This window comes from Chlorocebus sabaeus, chromosome 1, assembly GCF_047675955.1.
Source record: "Chlorocebus sabaeus isolate Y175 chromosome 1, mChlSab1.0.hap1, whole genome shotgun sequence".
Classification (NCBI taxonomy): Eukaryota; Metazoa; Chordata; class Mammalia; order Primates; family Cercopithecidae; genus Chlorocebus; species Chlorocebus sabaeus.
Window position 1 is genome coordinate 97,326,192 of NC_132904.1, and position 18,562 is coordinate 97,344,753.

At 38.0% G+C, this 18,562-nt stretch overlaps 1 protein-coding gene across 2 annotated transcripts in view; it reads left to right on the forward strand.

Moving 5' to 3' along the window:
• The window catches only part of ARHGAP42 (Rho GTPase activating protein 42), a 314,274-nt gene that overhangs the window by 94,990 nt on the left and 200,722 nt on the right, over positions 1–18,562 (forward strand). For both annotated transcript variants that reach the window (XM_038005287.2, XM_073020535.1), the window contains exon 3: positions 12,338–12,399. In XM_038005287.2, coding sequence (XP_037861215.2) covers positions 12,338–12,399 — 62 coding nt within the window. The remainder of the gene's footprint in view (positions 1–12,337; positions 12,400–18,562) is intronic.

Genomic DNA, 18,562 nt, shown 5'->3' on the forward strand with positions numbered 1-18,562 from the left:
TCTTAGCTGGAGTGTAAGGATTGAGAACCAGAGAATATTATCGAACACTTTGCTATGTAGTCTGGAGTTTAATTTGCAGGTTCTCAAAAAACACTCAAGGCTTTTGATTGCAGTTGCGCTTTAGGAGGTTTCTTCTAGCATCCATATATGTGATGAATTGTAACATGGAAGTCTTTGCTAGTTCACAGTGAGTCAGAGATTACATACATCACAAAATTCTTATGCATCAAGAGAACACTTTTTAAAATGTGAATGAAATAATAAAAATATAGTTTCAGTTTTGACATAAAATGTTTGGACCAGAAAGGCAATAGCCCTGGAGATTGTATCTGTTAGAAGTGAGTTAGGAGGCAGGATATAGACACTCAGAAATTAATGGAACTCACTGGCAAAAAAGTAAGGACAAACATATGAGCAAAGAGGAAGACATTTGGGGATGAAAAGGAAGCAAAGTAGAGAAAGAGAAATTTGAAAACAAGAAGAGAGTTGAATCATAGGCGTAAGAAGTAAAAGAAACGTTTGCCTTGGATAGTTATCTAGGAATAGGAGGCTTAAAAAAAACAGGTGAATTTGGAGTAATTTCTTTGTCAGGGATAGAATTCAGGATAGTTGGTGAGTTGTGATTCAGGGGGCAGTGGAGAGAAGAGCTTTGGTGTCATGCTTGATTTTTGGGACTCAGAGATAGCATCTCAGTGCTGAGAGTACTATTTCTGCCATTGAAATACACATGAACTTCAAGTAAAGAAGGAAAGATGATCCTTACAAATCTTATTGAAATATACACTTTCCTACTTAAATATAGTTTAAATCTTTAATTCCTCACACAAAGCATGCATTTTATTTCCCAAAGTCAGGAGTTGCCAGACTGCCTAGCATCAGAATCAGCTGTGGGGAGCCTTAGAAATTTGATTTCTGGGCTCCACCCCAGGCCTGAACTAAGGCAAACTCCCCTGGGTGGTGGTCCTAGGATCCTTTAATTTTATGGAGATCCTTGGTGTCTCATGCAGCCTGTGGAAACACTGCTTTAAACACTAGTCTTGGCTGGTCGTGGTGGCTCACGCCTGTAATCCCAGCCCTCTGGGAGGCCGAGGCAGGTGGATTTCTTGAGCCCAGGAGTTCGAGACCAGCCTGGGGAATATGGGGAAACTCCATCTCTACTAAAAATACAAAAATTATTCCGGCATGTTGATATGCACCTGTAGTCCCAGCTACTTGAGAGGCTGAGGTGGGAGGATCACCTTAGCCCAGGAGGTAGAGGCTGCAGTGACCTGAGATCGTGCCACTGCACTCCAGCCTGGGCACCAGAGTGAGACTCTGTCTCAAAACAAAACAAAACAAAAAATCAACAGTAGACTTGTGATCTATGCAGAAGAAGGCACAGTTGGAGGGTTGTACCGTTTTAGTCTATTCCTGCAGTGTGCCTTTTGAATGACCAGATCCCTGATTCCCAGTGTTATGCCAGCGCAGCCACCAAAGCTGTAAGTGCCACTTGTTTGTAGGGAAACCTAGTCATTTCTTGCCACCTTGTCCTTCACAGGCTGAGAATAGGTTTTGTTTTAAGTGTACATCTTTAGAATAAGAGATGATTTTCATGAGCCAGTGCCGATGCTGTGCAAATTTCCCAGCGATGAAAAAGAAAACAGCTTTTCAAATTATAATGATATACAAAGTATGACTTACTTAGTTCATACTGATGTGGACTTTGGATTCCCTAAACTTCTCTACCAATCACGAGTGTCTTCTGAGTGCAAAGAACCTCCGGGTTCATGCAAACATGAATCAAATCATCTTGTATTCTTGTCACACTTACAAAATAGAAGAGGGGTCAAAAAAATAACTATCATCTAATCAATATAATGCTAAGGAGAATGTGCCCAGTGCTTTAGGTACAGTAAGGACAAAATGCTGTGACAGTATCAGAGCCAGAGAAGAGACTTCCAACTGGGGACATCAGAAGATGCCTAAATAGAGGAGGTTATTTGAACTGAGTCCTAATGGTTAGGTATGATGCAGACAGAAAATATAGGTAAAAGAAATACACGGAAATGGGAAAATTACAGGAATGTGCAGTAGTTTCGAGGTGCAAAGCTTGAGATTAGAAATAGTAGCATCTTGGGCTAAGTTACTTAGGCACGTACCTTCTGGCCACATCATGGAGGCCTCAAATTATTTGCAGTATGGAGTTTGGACCCTTTTAAAAAATCCATTTAAGGATTTTGAGCTGGATAATGACATGATCAGAGGTGCCCTCTAGGAATTTTATTCTGGCGTCCCTACATACAATGAGTTAGAGCCACATAAGCTGGGGAACTAATGTAATATGACAGCAGAGATGAAGTCAGATCCTTATATGGGTATGTAAGAAGGGTAGAGGAGAGAAATCAGCAGCATTTGGTGATTGGGTATATGGAAGGAAGGACTGAAGATTATTCCTCGCTCATGTTACTAGGAGAATGGTGTTACCAGCACATTTATGTATTCGTATGTGCCAGGGCATCTAGGGGTGGAACAGAATTGTGAATTTAGTTTTGACATGTGTTAAACTTGAGATTCCAAAAAAAAAAATCCTTAGTATTAAATATCCTGGAGGTAATTTAATATGTTAAATTTAGGATGAGGGGATGGTGCTATGGGGCTATACCTACAGTAGTGGAAAAGTGTATAAATTTCAGATCAGCTAATTTGGATTCAAAATTTAGTGCTGCAAGTCATTAGTTCTGTGACCATGCATGCTATTTAATCTGTATACTTCAGTTTTCCTATCTGGAAAATGTGGCGAATGGCAATAGATTTGAGAATTTTACATGTGACTTTCTCATGGGATATTGTGAGCATTAAAGAGCTTTGCATAGTGCTAGCAGCGTATCAGGTAAATCTCCTCTTCCTTTCCATAGCTCCATGTTTTTCTCTTCCTTGGACCTCATTAGGATCGTAGGGCCCTTGCTTGGAGCTAGTTTGCAGACCAAAAGGAAGGAGAATCAGCATTGTGAGGAGGGAGGAGTGATGATAAAAATAACAGAGAGGGAAAGAGAGAGAGGGAGAAGAGAGAGAAATGAGGTTAGAGGCTTACTGTGGAGTTGTTAGCTTTTGAGAGGATGAGGGCCCCTTTTCTGAGACAGGAGACAAGTTGAAGAGAATGAATAAAGACAGTACTGATCAGAGAGTCTTGAATTTCTCTCACAGAGTCAGGAGGCCGGGCCATCTGGTAAGAGTGAGGGGAAGCTTGGGGCTGGGTTCTTGAGAGAAAGACGGTAATTCTTTTTAGATAACCACTGTGGGAAATAAGATTAGGAGTGAACTAGAGTTGAATACAAAGATTGCCAAAAAGCAAAAGCAAAGGGGTTAGATAGCTTGAACTTTTAGTGTCCTTGTGGGTGTGTGAATTACAGAGAAGAGGTCACTGGAGGTTAAGAGGTTGTGGAAAAGAGCACTGGGCAAGGAAGCGGATGTTGAGACTTCTCTGGGGTGGGTGGTGGCAGGAGCTTGGGTGCAGAAGAGCATGAATGGGGTGCTTCAGGCTGCGGAATGTGAAGGAGTGCTGGGAGGTCAGTTCTTGACAGCAGGAAACATGGGGGCAGTGCGAGGTGTAAGTGGTTGCTTGTCAGCAGCAAATTACTGATTATCCCCCTTCAATCAGGATACTTGGCGCCCGATTACTTTTGAGCACAAACAGCTCTGGAACTGTTTGCCTTTAAAGATGATAAGCCTGTTCTTTTCCTCCTGTAATGTAGTAGGATACAGGCTGGCACTCCTTTTTAATTTTTTCCCTTTGACAATAATGGTTTGTTGGAAGAGAATAGACTTTGGAATCAAACAATCAAAATCAAATACCTGCTTCTCCACCTACTAGCTCTGGGATTGTAGGGCAAGTTCTGAAGCTGATGGATTGTCCTTTTTTCCCTCTGTGAAATCAAGATAATACCTACTTCACCTCATATTATGATGTGGACGTTAAATGAGATAGTATATGTAATGTCACTGCCTCTTGGTAGAGGAAATTCAGAACATGGTTTCTGAATTGGGAGTGGTTTAGACTTTGGGAAACAGAATCAACATCATTAAAACAAAACAAAACAAGGCAACATCAGAATTGCACAGGTCCTCATTTTAATGAGCATACTAAGTGTGCTTGCAAAGAAAACAAAATTTGTGACTTGAGGACTTCGTTAGGCACAGCAACACTTACTGCACTGACAAAAATCTCAGTAAAGTTTTCTGAAGCCTTCAAATACAATTCATTTGAAGTAATAAGATAGTGGGAAGAAGTCTAGGGAAAAGCCAGCAGAAATTAAGTTTTGAAATTGTGTGAAAATGAAAGTTGTCCTTTTTGTGTTTGCATGTATCCGTTTGCCAAAATTTGACCTTTTGTGAAATATACACACCTACCATATATATAAACCTGGTATATATATGAGTATATATACCTGAACTCTCAAATTACCTTATAGTTTGGCAGTTGCGGAGTAGGTATTACTAAGTTGTCTTAAGCTAGTTCTGGGAGAGTATCCTAAGGAAAAACTATTAGATATATAGCTTAGAATTATTCCCATAATCTACTGTGACTTTCACCCTGGAGTCATTATAATTATTATTAATTTTCATAGGTAATCCTAACAATCTGGAGCAGTAGTAGCAGCCACTTTCTCTTATGGGGCAAGTCCCTGGCTTACAGAAGGTTTCTTTCTTTTGAGTCTAGCTGTGATACGGTTTGGTTCTGTGTCTTCACCCAAATCTCATCTCGAGTTATAATCCCTCTGTGTCAAGAAAGGTGATTGGATCATGGGGGCAGTTTTCCTCATGTTGTTCTTGTGATAGTGAGGAAGTTCTCACGAAGTCTGTTGGTTTAAAAGTGGCAGTTTCCCCTATGTGTACTCTCTCTCCTGCCACCACGTAAGACGTGCCTGCTTCCCATTTATAGTCTGCCATGATTGTAAGTTTCCTGAGTCCTCCCCAACCATGTAGGAGTGTGAATCAATTAAAACTCTTTTGTTTATAAATTACCCAGTTTCACATAGTTCTTTGTAGCAGTGTGAAAACAGACTAATATAAGTTGTTATACTGGTGAGGCTAAGAGAAATGAGAGTATTCACTTAGACCAGAAGAGAAGGAAAGATTAAGGATTTGGTCACAAGTTCTGAATCTCAGCCTAAATGTGGTGTGGCAGGCAATGTTAGGATCCACATTGATAGACAAGATTAAAGTATAGCACAGATTAGTACCTGGGTACCTGTGCAATGTCAGAACCCAGGCATGGAGGGAGGCACTGGGAACAGGGGCTGCGTGAGAATTTAAAAGGAGACTAGATTATGGGTCATAACCCCTACCAAGAGTCTGGGTAGTATGGTTAAAGGATAAACAGGAACAAGAGAAAGCATAAAGAAATCCCTCAATGGTAAGCCAATGGATTCCAAAGTAGGAATTCTTTACATGTGCCTTATGAAGAGTCTGGATTAGTGTTTGATTGCTGGAGGGACCAAATTCAACATAGGTGCTTGTAATATAGACAAGATAGATAAGTGCTGAGGCAGAGATGCCCCTAACCCTATGCAGAGTATCTTCTCAACTTGATAAAAGTTTAATTTTATTGTCATTTTCTTTTGTGGACTGTGCATTTCTTAATACCTAATACTTAATTAGGAACTATGCTATGATATTAAACAACTTTGTAATTACTCAAATAATGTCTAGTAAGCTCTTCCAACTTGGTATGTCTCATATTTGACTAAACTTAAGTCATTTGATTACATGGCTTCATTGGGATGCCTTGATGCTAAGATATAATTAAATAACATAAATGCAAGATTTCAGAGTGTGTTCTCAAGATGACTCTGTTTTTGATTTGTGTTTGGCAATTAAAAAACAAAATCTGACCACAAGGAGTACATTGTGGAGAACCAGACTTAGATACCTCAATGATAACTAAATTTTTATGTATTTTTCATGTGAGGCTTTAGATTACAAGGGACTGTGAAGTATCAGAAGAAGGGTGTAGGCCTCCAAGTACTAGGTTGTATTTACAGTGACATACCAGTATTCGTCAGTAGGGCTGTGATTTTTTTTCTGTTGATTTATTTAATAGGAAACCATTTATTGACTTTGCAAGTGAGCATCTGTGGAGCCTGAAGCCAGAAATGGAGTGGAAAAATCTTATTTGATGTTGTGGCTCCTAGAAAATAATAACTAGAATTTGTGGTTGCAAATAAAACCAGTATTGCAGACAGAGTGGGTGGCCTATCAGTTAGGGTATTAATTGCCACCAAAGACACCAAGTATCTGGTGGGAGAGTTGGTGTCACTTTTAATAAAACTCAGCCTGTTTTGCTGACATAGTATTTATTGTTTAGGCATACCACAAGCTGATTGTGCTTCTTATTTTGGTTATGTATTAAAGTGTTCTTAAAATTTACCATTGGATATAGCAGTCAGTATGCTACCTTTGATTTTTTTAGTGTTCAAAAAATTAAGATTCTCTCAGTGTAAGTTCCAAGCATAAACAACTGATGTGATGGTCCTTAGATTATTGCATGCTTTTGTAGTATAATGCTGGGTATCACTTGGCTATGTATGTTTATCCTACGCTTATTTTTCTTGGTGTGGCCAGATCTAGAAGCATATGACCAAGTCATCTGCTGTGGCTCATATCCAAGTTAAGTGGTAATGTTTTACTACTTGTTTCCTACTCTGTATGAAATGTCAGTTCAGAAGGTTACTAAGAAAGGGCTTTACAGAGCCTACATCTGTCATCCAAATGGAAAAGTAAGGTTATTGTTGGGGCATCATCTGGACTTATAAAATATAATTGCATTAGTTCAATCTGGCTTTTATAGACTTTTATAGATTTTTATGTTTTCTTGGAGATATAACAATGTCTAAACTATTACTGCTGACCCAGTTCTCCGTTATAGCATATCTGAGGGTGTTATACCAAGTGTCAGGTTCCAGCCCAAGCTGAGGACCGAGGGGAGTGGGTGGATGAGTGGCAGGTAGCTGGAAAAAATGCTCGAGGGATCGTAGAGAGTTTTGATATGGTATGGCTTTACTCTCTCTCTGGGCATGAGTGAGCTGTGGACGCAAGCAAGCCATGGGCTCAGTCAAGCCATGGGTGCGGGCCTGGGTGTGAACGTTAGCAGGGTAGTTATACCTTTTACAGACAGTAGTGGCTCGAAGCCAAGCACGCGCTCATGTGAGTGATCACCTAATGCGTCTTGCATGGTTATATAACATGCAGAGCTTTGCGCCTGCACTCCAAACCCGCTGAGTCATGCTGGGCTGGAAGGCCACCTTGGCCTATTCCTGACTAAAATGCAGCCGTCTTCCTTACAGAAGGTCATAAGTGATTTGTGCAGTCCAATAAAGTGATATAGTGTGCTGTTGACATAACTGTATATGTCACTGTATTTATAATCTGTACTGTTTTTTGGGTATGTGTTTTATGCTATTTAAGTTTAAGGAAAGACTTATGGAAGAAATTTTTAACACAGCATTGTCTGATTATGATATAAATGTTAATTGGATGCAAGAGAGACATACTTTCCCAATTTTCATTGTAGTTTTAAAATATATAAAGCCCAAACTGATCAATTGTTGAAACAGTTGATGGTATATTATCTAGTGTTTAAGATAGTGGAGTTATGTCAACAATGAACAGAGCAATTTTTTAAAATTTTCTCTCATTCTACTTTTAGACATTAAACAGATTTTCCAGGCAAAAATATAGGGTGAATTTAAGCCTGCTAAAAAGATTAATCTACAAAATAGGTATTTTAGACAGTTTAGGTATGTTTCAGGATTTATGATATTGGCAAATACAGAAGCTGTCATCATACTTCCTCACTGTCTAGGTATGATTCAACTATTGTGTTTGTGAACATTTATACTTTCAGCACATGTCATAAATAGACTTGAGTAATAGATTTTTTTTTTTGTTCTGAAAGTGTTTTTCCAATATTATGTTGTAGAGATAAAAAGGAAACCTATGATAATATTCTTAAACTCAATAATTTGTTAGAAAGTTAAAATTTATATATGAAACTATATTTTGATTGTTCTTTAGTAATCTCATGCTCCAGATGGACAGGAAGGGAGAGAGATTATTATTGAATATCGTCAGCAAAGTTTCATGCAGGTGGCAGGAATTTAGATAGCTAACATAATTCCCCAAAGTGTCTTGCGTATCTTTTTATAATATTTCATGAATCCTAGAATAAGAGTTGCTATGTTTCTCCATGTAGAGCAAACAGATTGTGGAAATGTATTTTTAAACTCCCAAATTCATTTAATGATCATCTATTTTCAGTCTACTCTGCATTAAGTATTGGTTTTGGAATGTATCTCTGACTAAATCAAGCTCTTGTCATAAAAAATGTTGTTATGGTTAAAATTTGTAATTTTAGGACCTGCTGTTGTATTACATGTTAGTCTGGATCCCCAAATCAGATAATAAAGTAATTGTTATGTAAATAATATTGATAATTAAAATATGAGATATTACAAATTATTGCTGATACTTGAGTATTAGAAATGTGCATGCAACTTTCAGATTTTGCTTAAGGAAAGTCAGTATAAATGGCTCAAGCATTCACACAAACTCAATAACTATTCTGTATAAAGCACAGTGATGGGTGCTGGGGGGAGTTATTTTGTATATGCTTTTTACCCAATGTGTGGTGTAGAATAGACTCCACAGTTTTCATGGTCTCTTAGGGCATTTTTGGGTCTTGTGCACCAGAAATTCTAACCCTGGCCTTTCATGTCTAGGGAGCTGCTGGGGCGCACTAGGAAGTTTGGATCTGCCTGGCTTGTGTCAGAGGTTTCTGTTAGACTTTGTGGGTGGGTCAGGCAGGGAAGTGACTGGAGATTCCCTTCAGCCTGTTCTCTTAAAATGCAATTTACATGATAATACCTTACATTCTTCTACCTTATTTATGGTATTGTAAATTCCTGTTTAAGAAAGCACAGAAAGATCTGTGTTATGTTAAGCCTAGAAAACTATTAACACAATGCTTTGATATTATAAACGAAAGGATTTAGAGGAAAATTTCAGATATGGGCTTAAAAAGTTAGGCCACTGTTACTAATTCATAAAATGAATGTTTAATGTCCTCAACATTTTTTTTTTAACAGAACAAATGACAAACATGAGTGTCTTCATTGTACCAAGAAATATGTACTTTTCTGGAACTGAGACTACAAAATTTAGAGACCAGTTAAGTTTTTGAAGTCCTTTCCCTGAAAAATCAACAAAAAAAAAGAGGAAAGAAAATTTATTGTCAAATTGGGGCCAGTCTCAGAAAACTCCTGGAGGGAGACGGAGTTTTTGTTATGGGGAACCAGACATGCAATTGCTTTTGCATGTTAAAATTTTTCTTCTCAAACATTGCCATTATAATCAACTATTATCTTACTAAATCTATAAATAGTGTTCATGTGGGAAACAGACCAGAAAACAATTAAAGTAAAATAGAAAACAGCATCATAAATTTTTAAACAAAAAGGTATAATAGCAAAATGAGAGCTTGTTTTCTTACTTGTAACCAAAATCTGATTTAAGGCAACTTCATCATTTGCTCTTGAGGTAGGAGGTACCTTAGGGGAAGCCTGTGGACTTCAGCTGTTCTCAGAGGCAATACCCAGGAGGCAGTAAAATACAGCATGGGGCTATATGAGCCAGTGATCATTTCCTGGGTTGACCAAATGGGAAGTTCTAGTGTACTCCTGCCAATCTAATAGTGTTATATTTTCATTTATTCCAAAATAGCTGCTGACAGGCTTCTATGTACTAGGTATTTGTTTAGCCCTTTGGGAAATTTAATAACAAAGGACCTATATCCTCCTAGCATTTAGACTAGTATGAAAATAAAGCATTTGTAGCATGTTTTATTTTTCATTATGTGTTGAAAAAGTTATAGATTTTGTTAGGATGAATGAAAACTAGCAATCTCCTATCTTGCCAGTCCCCACTACTTAACTTTAATTTCTCAGAAAGACTATGTTGAACTTTTAGTCATTTCTTGTAATTTTTTCAAGACCATGATTGTCCTGCTATTTTTCAAATTTGTTTTTCAGTTTTAGATATTTATCATTTGCTTCATACTGTTTTCATACATGTCTTTACTTCACACTATTTTATACACGCCTTTCTCCTACTCTCTCGATAATTAAAACAACTTCAGCAAAATCAGTTTTTCATGTCATATTATTGTGATTTTGTACATATTAGTTACAAGTCAGTTACTCAGTTTATTGTGATTGTGTTATTTGTGTAACGTTGTTTTCCCAGGAGTTAACAATTGACTTGGAATTTTCTTTTTTTAAAGAAACATACTTATTATTACACTCAGGCAGCCCAAACTGACCTACCTCTTGACTTCTTTCTCTATAGACCTGTTATCAATTGCCTTCTAGCACCCAGAGTTTTGTTGACTTCTTCAAGCTCACCAACCAAGAACTTCAGTGGCAGCAGATACCTACCAGAATGATGGAATACTTTCTTTACCAAAAGAAAGCACAAAAATATAATATACTGTTATACATTCCAGTTAAGATATTCTTTGTATAATAATTTTTGTTCAACTTACTGTTTTCAAAACTGGAAATGTATTATAACATTAATATCAGTATTTCTGAAGAGATTTCTTTTATCCAAACTTCAAAGAAAAGACCATTAATGTATTTATCAGATTATCCTGAGTCTCCCAGCTAATCCATTGATTTCTGTTAGGGTAGCTGTGAATAAAATCCAATATGAAATAATCATAGGGTTTAACATTTCACACCAGTTTGGCTAGTGTAAGCCTTAGTAATTCTGAAAAGAGAAAACAACATTTTAAGTTGGAATATTTAATTGTTAAATGGGAAATATTTTTTATCTTCCTTAATGAGTTCTTTTGATGAGACTCTTGATTTGTTTTTCTCACTTACTTGTCTTTGTTGTTGGCTTTATGCCAGAATTACTAAACTTCTGGTCTCACAGGCTGTTTCCAGTGCTAAAATGGGGAAAGGAAGTGACTAGGAATCTAACAAATAAGGTTGTATGGCCCGGTGCAGTGGCTTATGCCTGTAATCCCAGCACTTTGGGAGGCTGAGGCAGGAGGATCACTTGAGTCCAAGAGTTTGAGACCAGCTGGGCAACATAGTGAGACCCTGTCTCTACAAAATAAATAAGTAAATAAATAAACAAAATTAGCCAGGTGTGGTACATGCCTGTAGTCTTACGTACTGGGGAGGTTGAGGTGGGAAGATTGCTTGAGCCTGGGAGGTCAAGTCTATAGTGAGCCAAGATCTCACCACTGCCCTCCAACCTGAGCAACAGAGCTAGACCCTGTCTCAAAAAAAAAAAAAAAAAAAAAAAAAAAGGACATAGAAGAGAAGGTTTATTTGTGTTATCATTTTTGTGACCCAAACATTCTGACTTTGGTTAATTATTCATTTTAAGCGTTAGGTATGAAAAATTGATATAGGTGAATTACTCTTCCATAATTGCCATTTGGACCTATGCATTTTTAAAGAATATGCTACTATAACCTCCCTTTAATTTATTTGCTTAGTTTTTATTTGTTCCCACAATGTTTCTGAATACTTGATCTTTCCCATTTCAATTTAAGTTGCTGTCCTTGTTCAGTTCCTACCAAAAGTAAAGCAATATAGGTACCAATAGTTCAGCAGGCCTCTCAACTTTAATACAGAAACAGATCACTAGGGGATCTTGTTAAAATGCAGATTCTGGGGTGGGGCCTGACAGTCTGCATTTCTAACAAACTCCCAAGATGCTGATGTTACTGGTTCTTCTGACCACACTGAATTGAACAGCAAAGATCTAACATACCTTGCACGTAGAAGTAAAGTTGATCCCTTCAGTATATGGAATCTGTTTTCAATTATCTGTGACCCTTCAGCTTCTAGAAGTCAGTGGAAAATTTTGCATTACTGGCTGCTACCAAATACACGAAATAGTAGATTTATTGCTCCTTACAGACTTAAAAATGTTTGATTATTTGTAGGTCACTGCTTAAAAATGATTTCAATGCTATATTTATCAATGTGTGTGTACATTTTACATATTAAATATATAAGCTATATCTCTTCCAATGTCTTTGAAGAAAAAATATTGTTGGTACTTGCTAAGCTTTAATTTGTAGCATGCAGACAAACATACATCTCTGATCCATAGCTGTTAGTCATTAGGATCCTATTGTATATTCTTTTATGGTTATACAAACATAAAATCACAGATACACTATATACAAATTAATAACTAGCTTCCTTTTAATGTTTCTTCCTGTGTCATTAGATATTAGCAATGAAAATATTAATGCTTTTCATTTTATTTTTCCAAACAGCTCAGTCACTAAAAGAATTTGCAAGACTACTCATTGCAGTAGAAGAAGAAAGGCGAAGACTGGTAAGTCTGTTCTGTATTTCTTAAGAATATTGCTGGGCCGGGCGCGGTGGCTCAAGCCTGTAATACCAGCACTTTGGGAGGCCGAGACGGGCGGATCACGAGGTCAGAAAATCGAGACTATCCTGGCTAACACGGTGAAAACCCGTCTTTACTAAAAAATACAAAAAACTAGCCGGGCAAGGTGGCGGGCGCCTGTAGTCCCAGCTAATGTAGTCCCAGCTACTCAAGAGGCTGAGGCAGGAGAATGGTGTGAACCCGGGAGGCAGAGCTTGCAGTGAGCTGAGATCCGGCCACTGCACTCCAGCCTGGGCAACAGAGCGAGACTCCATCTCAAAAAAAAAAAAAAAAAAAAAGAATATTGCTTTGTTTCAACATATTAAAGAATAGACCTCCTGAACTAGAGAACTTTATACCAGGCCTTATGATTTGACACATCTACTAATTGTGACATGAATTTTTGAAACGATTTGTGACCATAATTATCATGTATTGCTAATAAGATATACCTTTTTCCTAATTATTTTATTTGCTTGGGATATGTAAACTACCTTTATTTTGCTTTCCATTTACTGTTCTAGAGATTAAAAATATTGAATAGACTGCTATTAAGAAACCTATTCTAATTCAGCAAACATTTAGAAGTTATAACAACCTCAGTGTTGTAATACAGACATGTTTCACATGTTTGAGACAATTCATGGAAGGAGGAACTTACTTGCCAGGGTAATGTTAAAAGGTAACATTTGAGTTGAACCCTGAAGTTTGGGAGAATTTTGCTAGACTGGGAAGGATAGGGAAAGCATTCTATATTGATGGATGAATATATGCAAAGGAGCATAGTTACTGGTGAAACACTCATTCAAAAATATAATTTTATGCCCAGTGTTTTCAAATATCTGTGATGTTCTTTGTCTATGATGTAATGTCCTCATCTGTAATATGGGAAAAATAGTAGTATATATCCCACAGGATTGTTGAAAAGCATCTGTAGCAGCACCTGGCACATAGTAAATACATGTTGATGGTGATAACGATGCTGATAGTTACAGTGAGGGTTACGGACTTATCTAAGACATTATCTCTGATTTAATTGACCTCACTGTCCACTTGGGGGATTATATACATACATACAGCCATATATCATTCCTTTGTGCTTTACTGTACTGCATTTTGCAGATAATGTGTGGTATTTGTTTTTTGTTTGTTTTGTTTTTATTTTCAAATTAAGGGTTTTGGTAACCCGCATTGAGCAAATCTGTTGGCACCATTTTTCTAACAGCGTGTGTGTACTTTCTGTCTCTGTGTCACATTTTGGTAATTCTCTCAATGTTTCACATTTTTTCTTTAGTATTATATCTGTTGTGGTGACCTGTGATGAGTGAATGTTGGGGTTACTGTTAGGACTTTTTTGGGACTCCACAAACCCTACCCAAATAAGACTGTGAACATAATCAATAAATGGTAAGTGTGTTCTGACTGCTCTACCAGCCAGCCATTCACCCATCTCTCTTCCTGTCCTGAGATCTCACTATTGCCTGAAACATAAATATATTGAAATTAGGCCAATTAAAATCTTTACAATGGCCTCTAAGTGTTCAAGTGAAAGGAAGTGTCATGTGTCTCTCACTTTTTTAAGCCAAAAGATAGAAATGATTTAAGTTTAGTGAAGAAGACATGTCAAAAGCTGACACAGGCTTAAAGCTAGGCCTCTTAAACCAAATAGTTAGGAAAGTTGTGAGTGCAAAGGAAAGTTCTTGGAGGAAATTAAAAGTACTAATCTATTAAACCCACAAATGATAAGAAAACAAAACAGCATTATTACTGATATGGAGAAAGTTTTAGTGGTCTGGATAGAAGATCAAACTAGCCACATTTCCTTAAGCCAAACCCATTGAGAACAAGTCCCTAATTCTTTTTAATTCTTTTTTTTTTTTTTTTTTTTTTTTTTGAGACAGAGTCTCACTCTGTCATCCAGGCTGAAGTGCAGTGGCGTGATCTCTGCTCACTGCAACCTCTGCCTCCCGGGTTCAAGTGATTCTCCTACCTCAGCCTCCTGAGTAGCTGGGATTATAGGTGCACCCCACCACACCTGGCTAATTTTTGTATTTTTAGTAGAGATGGGGTTTCACCATGTTGGTCAGGCTGGTCTCGAACTCCTGACCTTGTGATCAGCCTACCTTTGCCTCCCAAAGTGCTGGGATTACAGGCGTGAGCCACTGCATCTGGCCCAACTCTTCAATTCTATGAATGCTGAAAGAGGTAAGTAAGGAAGCTGCAGAAGAAGAGTTTGAAGCTAGTAGTGGTTGGTTCATAAGGTTTAAGGAAAGAAGCCATCACCATAACATAAAAATGCAAGGTGAAGCAGCCAAGTGCTGATATAGAAGCTGCAGCAAGTTATCCAGAAGATCTGGCTGAGATCATGGATGAAGGTGGCTATACTAAACAATGGAATTTCAATGTAGACAAAACAGCCTTCCCTTGGAAGAAGATGCGGTCTAGGACTTTCATAGCAGTAAAAGAAAAGTAGTCAATGCCTGGCTTCAAAGGATGGGCTGATTCTCATGTTAGGGGTTAATGTGGCTGGTGACTTTAATTTGAAGCCAGTGCTCATTTACCATTCCAGAAATCCTAGGGCCCTTAAGAATTATGCTGAATCTACCCTGTCTGGGCTCTAGGTGTAGAACATGGAGCCTGGATGGGAGCACATTAGTTTACAGCATGGTTTACTGAATATTTTAAGCCCACTGTTGAGACCTGTTGTTCAGGAAAAAAAAAAAAAAAAAAAAAAAAAAAAAAAAGATATCATTAAAAATATTACTGCTCATTGACAATGTACCTGGTCACCCAAGAGCTATGATGGAGATATGCAAGGAGATTAGTGTTGTTTTCATGTCTGTTAACACAACATTCATACTGCAGCCCATGAATGAAGGAGTAATTTGGACTTTCAAGTCTTATGATTTAAGAAATACATTTTTGCAAGGCTATAGCTGCCATAGATTTTGATTTTTCTGATGGAGCTCATCAAAGTAAATTGAAAACTTTCTGGAAAAGATTCATCACTAGAAGTTGATTCTAGTAATACATGCTCACAAAGAGGTCAAAATATCAACTGAAGTTTGGAAGAAGTTGATTGCAACCCTCATGGATGACTTGGAGAGGTTCAAAACTCAGTGGAGTAAGTAACTATAGATGTGATGGAAGATTTAAGAGAACTAGAATTTAAAGTGGAGCCTGAAGATGTGACTGAATTGCTGCAATCTCATGATGAGACTTTAATGGATAAGGAATTGCTTCCTATGGATAAGCAAAATACATAGTTTCTTGAGATCAAATCTACTCCTTGTGAAGATACTCCTTGTGAATATTGTTGAAATAACAACAAAGGTTTTAGAATACTACATAAATTTAGTTGAGAGTGCAGTAGCAGGGTTGACAAGATAGACTTCAACTTTGAAAGAAGTTCTACCATGGGTAAAATGCTATCAAACTGTAATTCATGCTACAGAGAAATTTTCTGTGAAAGGAAGATTCAATCAATGCTACAGACTTCATTATGGTCTTAAGAAATTACCACAGCCACTCCAGCCTTCAGCAAACACCACCCTGATCAGTTCACAATCATCAACATCAAGACAGGAGCCTCCACCATCAAAAAGATTATGACTTACTGAAGGCTCAGATGATTGTTAGCATTTTTCAGGCATGAAATACTTTTAAATTAAGGTATGTACACCTTTTTTTTTAGACAAAACACTATTGCACACTTAGTAGACTACAATTTTACATAAATATAATTTATTTACACTGGCATCACAAATTCATGTGATTTTTAAAATTTATTTAGTGTACCAGGAAATTGTAAAGGGACTATATAATTAATTATAAAACCACTAATTCAGATTATTTTTTTATTGATAAATCATGAGTATTTTATATATATATATATACACACACACACACACACACATATATATATATATGTATTTGTTAGGTTTGACCAAAGTCTTCAGTATGTTGAAACAATGAGTAAACAAAAATATTGGCTGGATACAGTTGCTCATACCTGTAATCTCAGCATGAGGAAGATTTACCATATTTAGGAAGATGAATATGTCATCTTGGGAGATTATTGACTATTTGCAGAAAAGAGCCCAAAGAAACATGGATTTTTGAAATGGAACTTCCTCTTGTCTCCTTCTAACTTTAAGTATTGAGGTTTTTTTTTTTTTCTTTTTTTTTACGTTTCTGCTAAAGCCAACTAAAATGCAGTTTTAGTGCAACAGAAAAGCACCTGAGAAAATAATGGAAAGTATGTTTTAGAAACTTTTGAGGAGGGTATAGTTTATTCTGTCTCATACATCTCACACACCTTCCATAATGCAGGATTTTCCATAGTGTTGATTGACACCTGCCATCATGTGGCTAGGAAGAGAACAGCATTTTAATGGCACAAATATAAGAAATAATCTAAAAGCTCTTTGTACTGACCTTAATAAAATGCTTATTACTTAAAAGGTGAGGATCTGGTATCAATTATTGATATATGCTTTTTAAAAAGTGCATCTTTATTGGAAATGCTAGAATTTTTCCACATAAAATGCAGCAAGCACTTCAATGATTTTGGTTAGAAGGTGTCATTGAAAAGGCATCTTTTTGGTCAGACTCAGACTACCCCTAATACAGAGAGGGGCTTCTAAACCATGTAAACTTCGTGGTAACGTCCTCTCAGTTTCTGTACCACTACAGAAACCAGTCTTTTTCTTTAGATCACAGCTGACTTGGCTACGCAAATGCCACCATTTCGTCTTAGGCTGTTCAAAATTAATTTGAACCAATGTCAACATAACAAGAGAACTCCCTGGAAAAGGATGAAATGCTAGGTTGTGGCCTTCTGGAAGAGATCTAGGGAACCTCTTCTTTGTTATTTGTATTGAAATAGTGAAGTTGACTCTTTTGCCTCCATGCCAGTGGAGGTGATAGTGCCACCCCCTAAATCCCTGGAATCTCACCCACCCCCATTTCTCCCTTCTTTATTTTTTTTGAGGCAGAGTCTCGCTCTGTCTCCCAGGCTGGAGTGCAGTGGTATGATCTTGACTAACTGCAACCTCCACCTCCCAGGTTAAAGTGATTTTCGTGCTTCAGCCTCCTGAGTAGCTAGGACTACAGGCGCACACCACTTTACCTGGCTAATTTTCGTATTTTTGTTTTTTTAGTAGAGATGGGGTTTCACCATGTTGGCCAGGCTGGTCTCAAATCTTGGCTGCAAGTGGTCCATCTGCCTCGCCCTCCAAAAGTGCTGGAATTACAGGCATGAGCCATTGAGCCTGGCCTGTCCCTTCTTAATACACTCCCTCTTGCCTGTTCTCCAACCCTATGGGTTTCTTTCTATTCCTCTTCATGTGCCACTACAGGCTTCTTTTGAACTTACACCTTTGCCCTTTCCTCTGCCTTGAACATCCTCATCCATATCCTGTTATGATTGGCTCCCTGTTGTCACTCAGGCTTCATCCCACATACCTCCCCTGGCCCCCTGCCCTTTCCATATAGCCTTAGTTTAGTCCCCTTGAGTTCTAACGTTATAACAGAAATACCTGCTCTCATGAAGCTTGCATTCCTTTTTTTGAGACAGAGTCTCGCTCTGTTGCCCAGGCTGGAGTGCAGTGGTGCGATATCAGCTCAATGCAAGCTCTGCCTCCTGGGTTCACACCCTTCTCCTGCCTCAGCCTCCCGAGTAGCTGAGACTACAGGCGCCCGCCACCTCGCCCGACTAATTTTTTTTTTTTTTGTATTTTTAGTAGAGACGGGGTTTCACCATAATAGCCAGGATGGTCTGGATCTCCTGACCTCGTGATCTGCCCACCTCTGCCTTCCAAAGTGCTGGGGTTACAAGCGTGAGCCACCACGCCCGGATGAAACTTGCATTCTAAGGGGAAGAAACAAACGTTAAACAAATTATGTCTGGTGGTGATAAATGCTAAAAAGAAAAATAATGGAGCTGGTGGGGGATGTTGCTGTTTATGAAGATGCCTGTAATCTCAGCACTTTGAGAGGCCAAGGCAGGAGGATGGCTTTGAGGCCAGGAGTTAGAGACCAGCATGGGCAACATAGAGAGACCCCATCTCTACTAAAAAAAAATTAGATACATTTAGATGCCTATTGT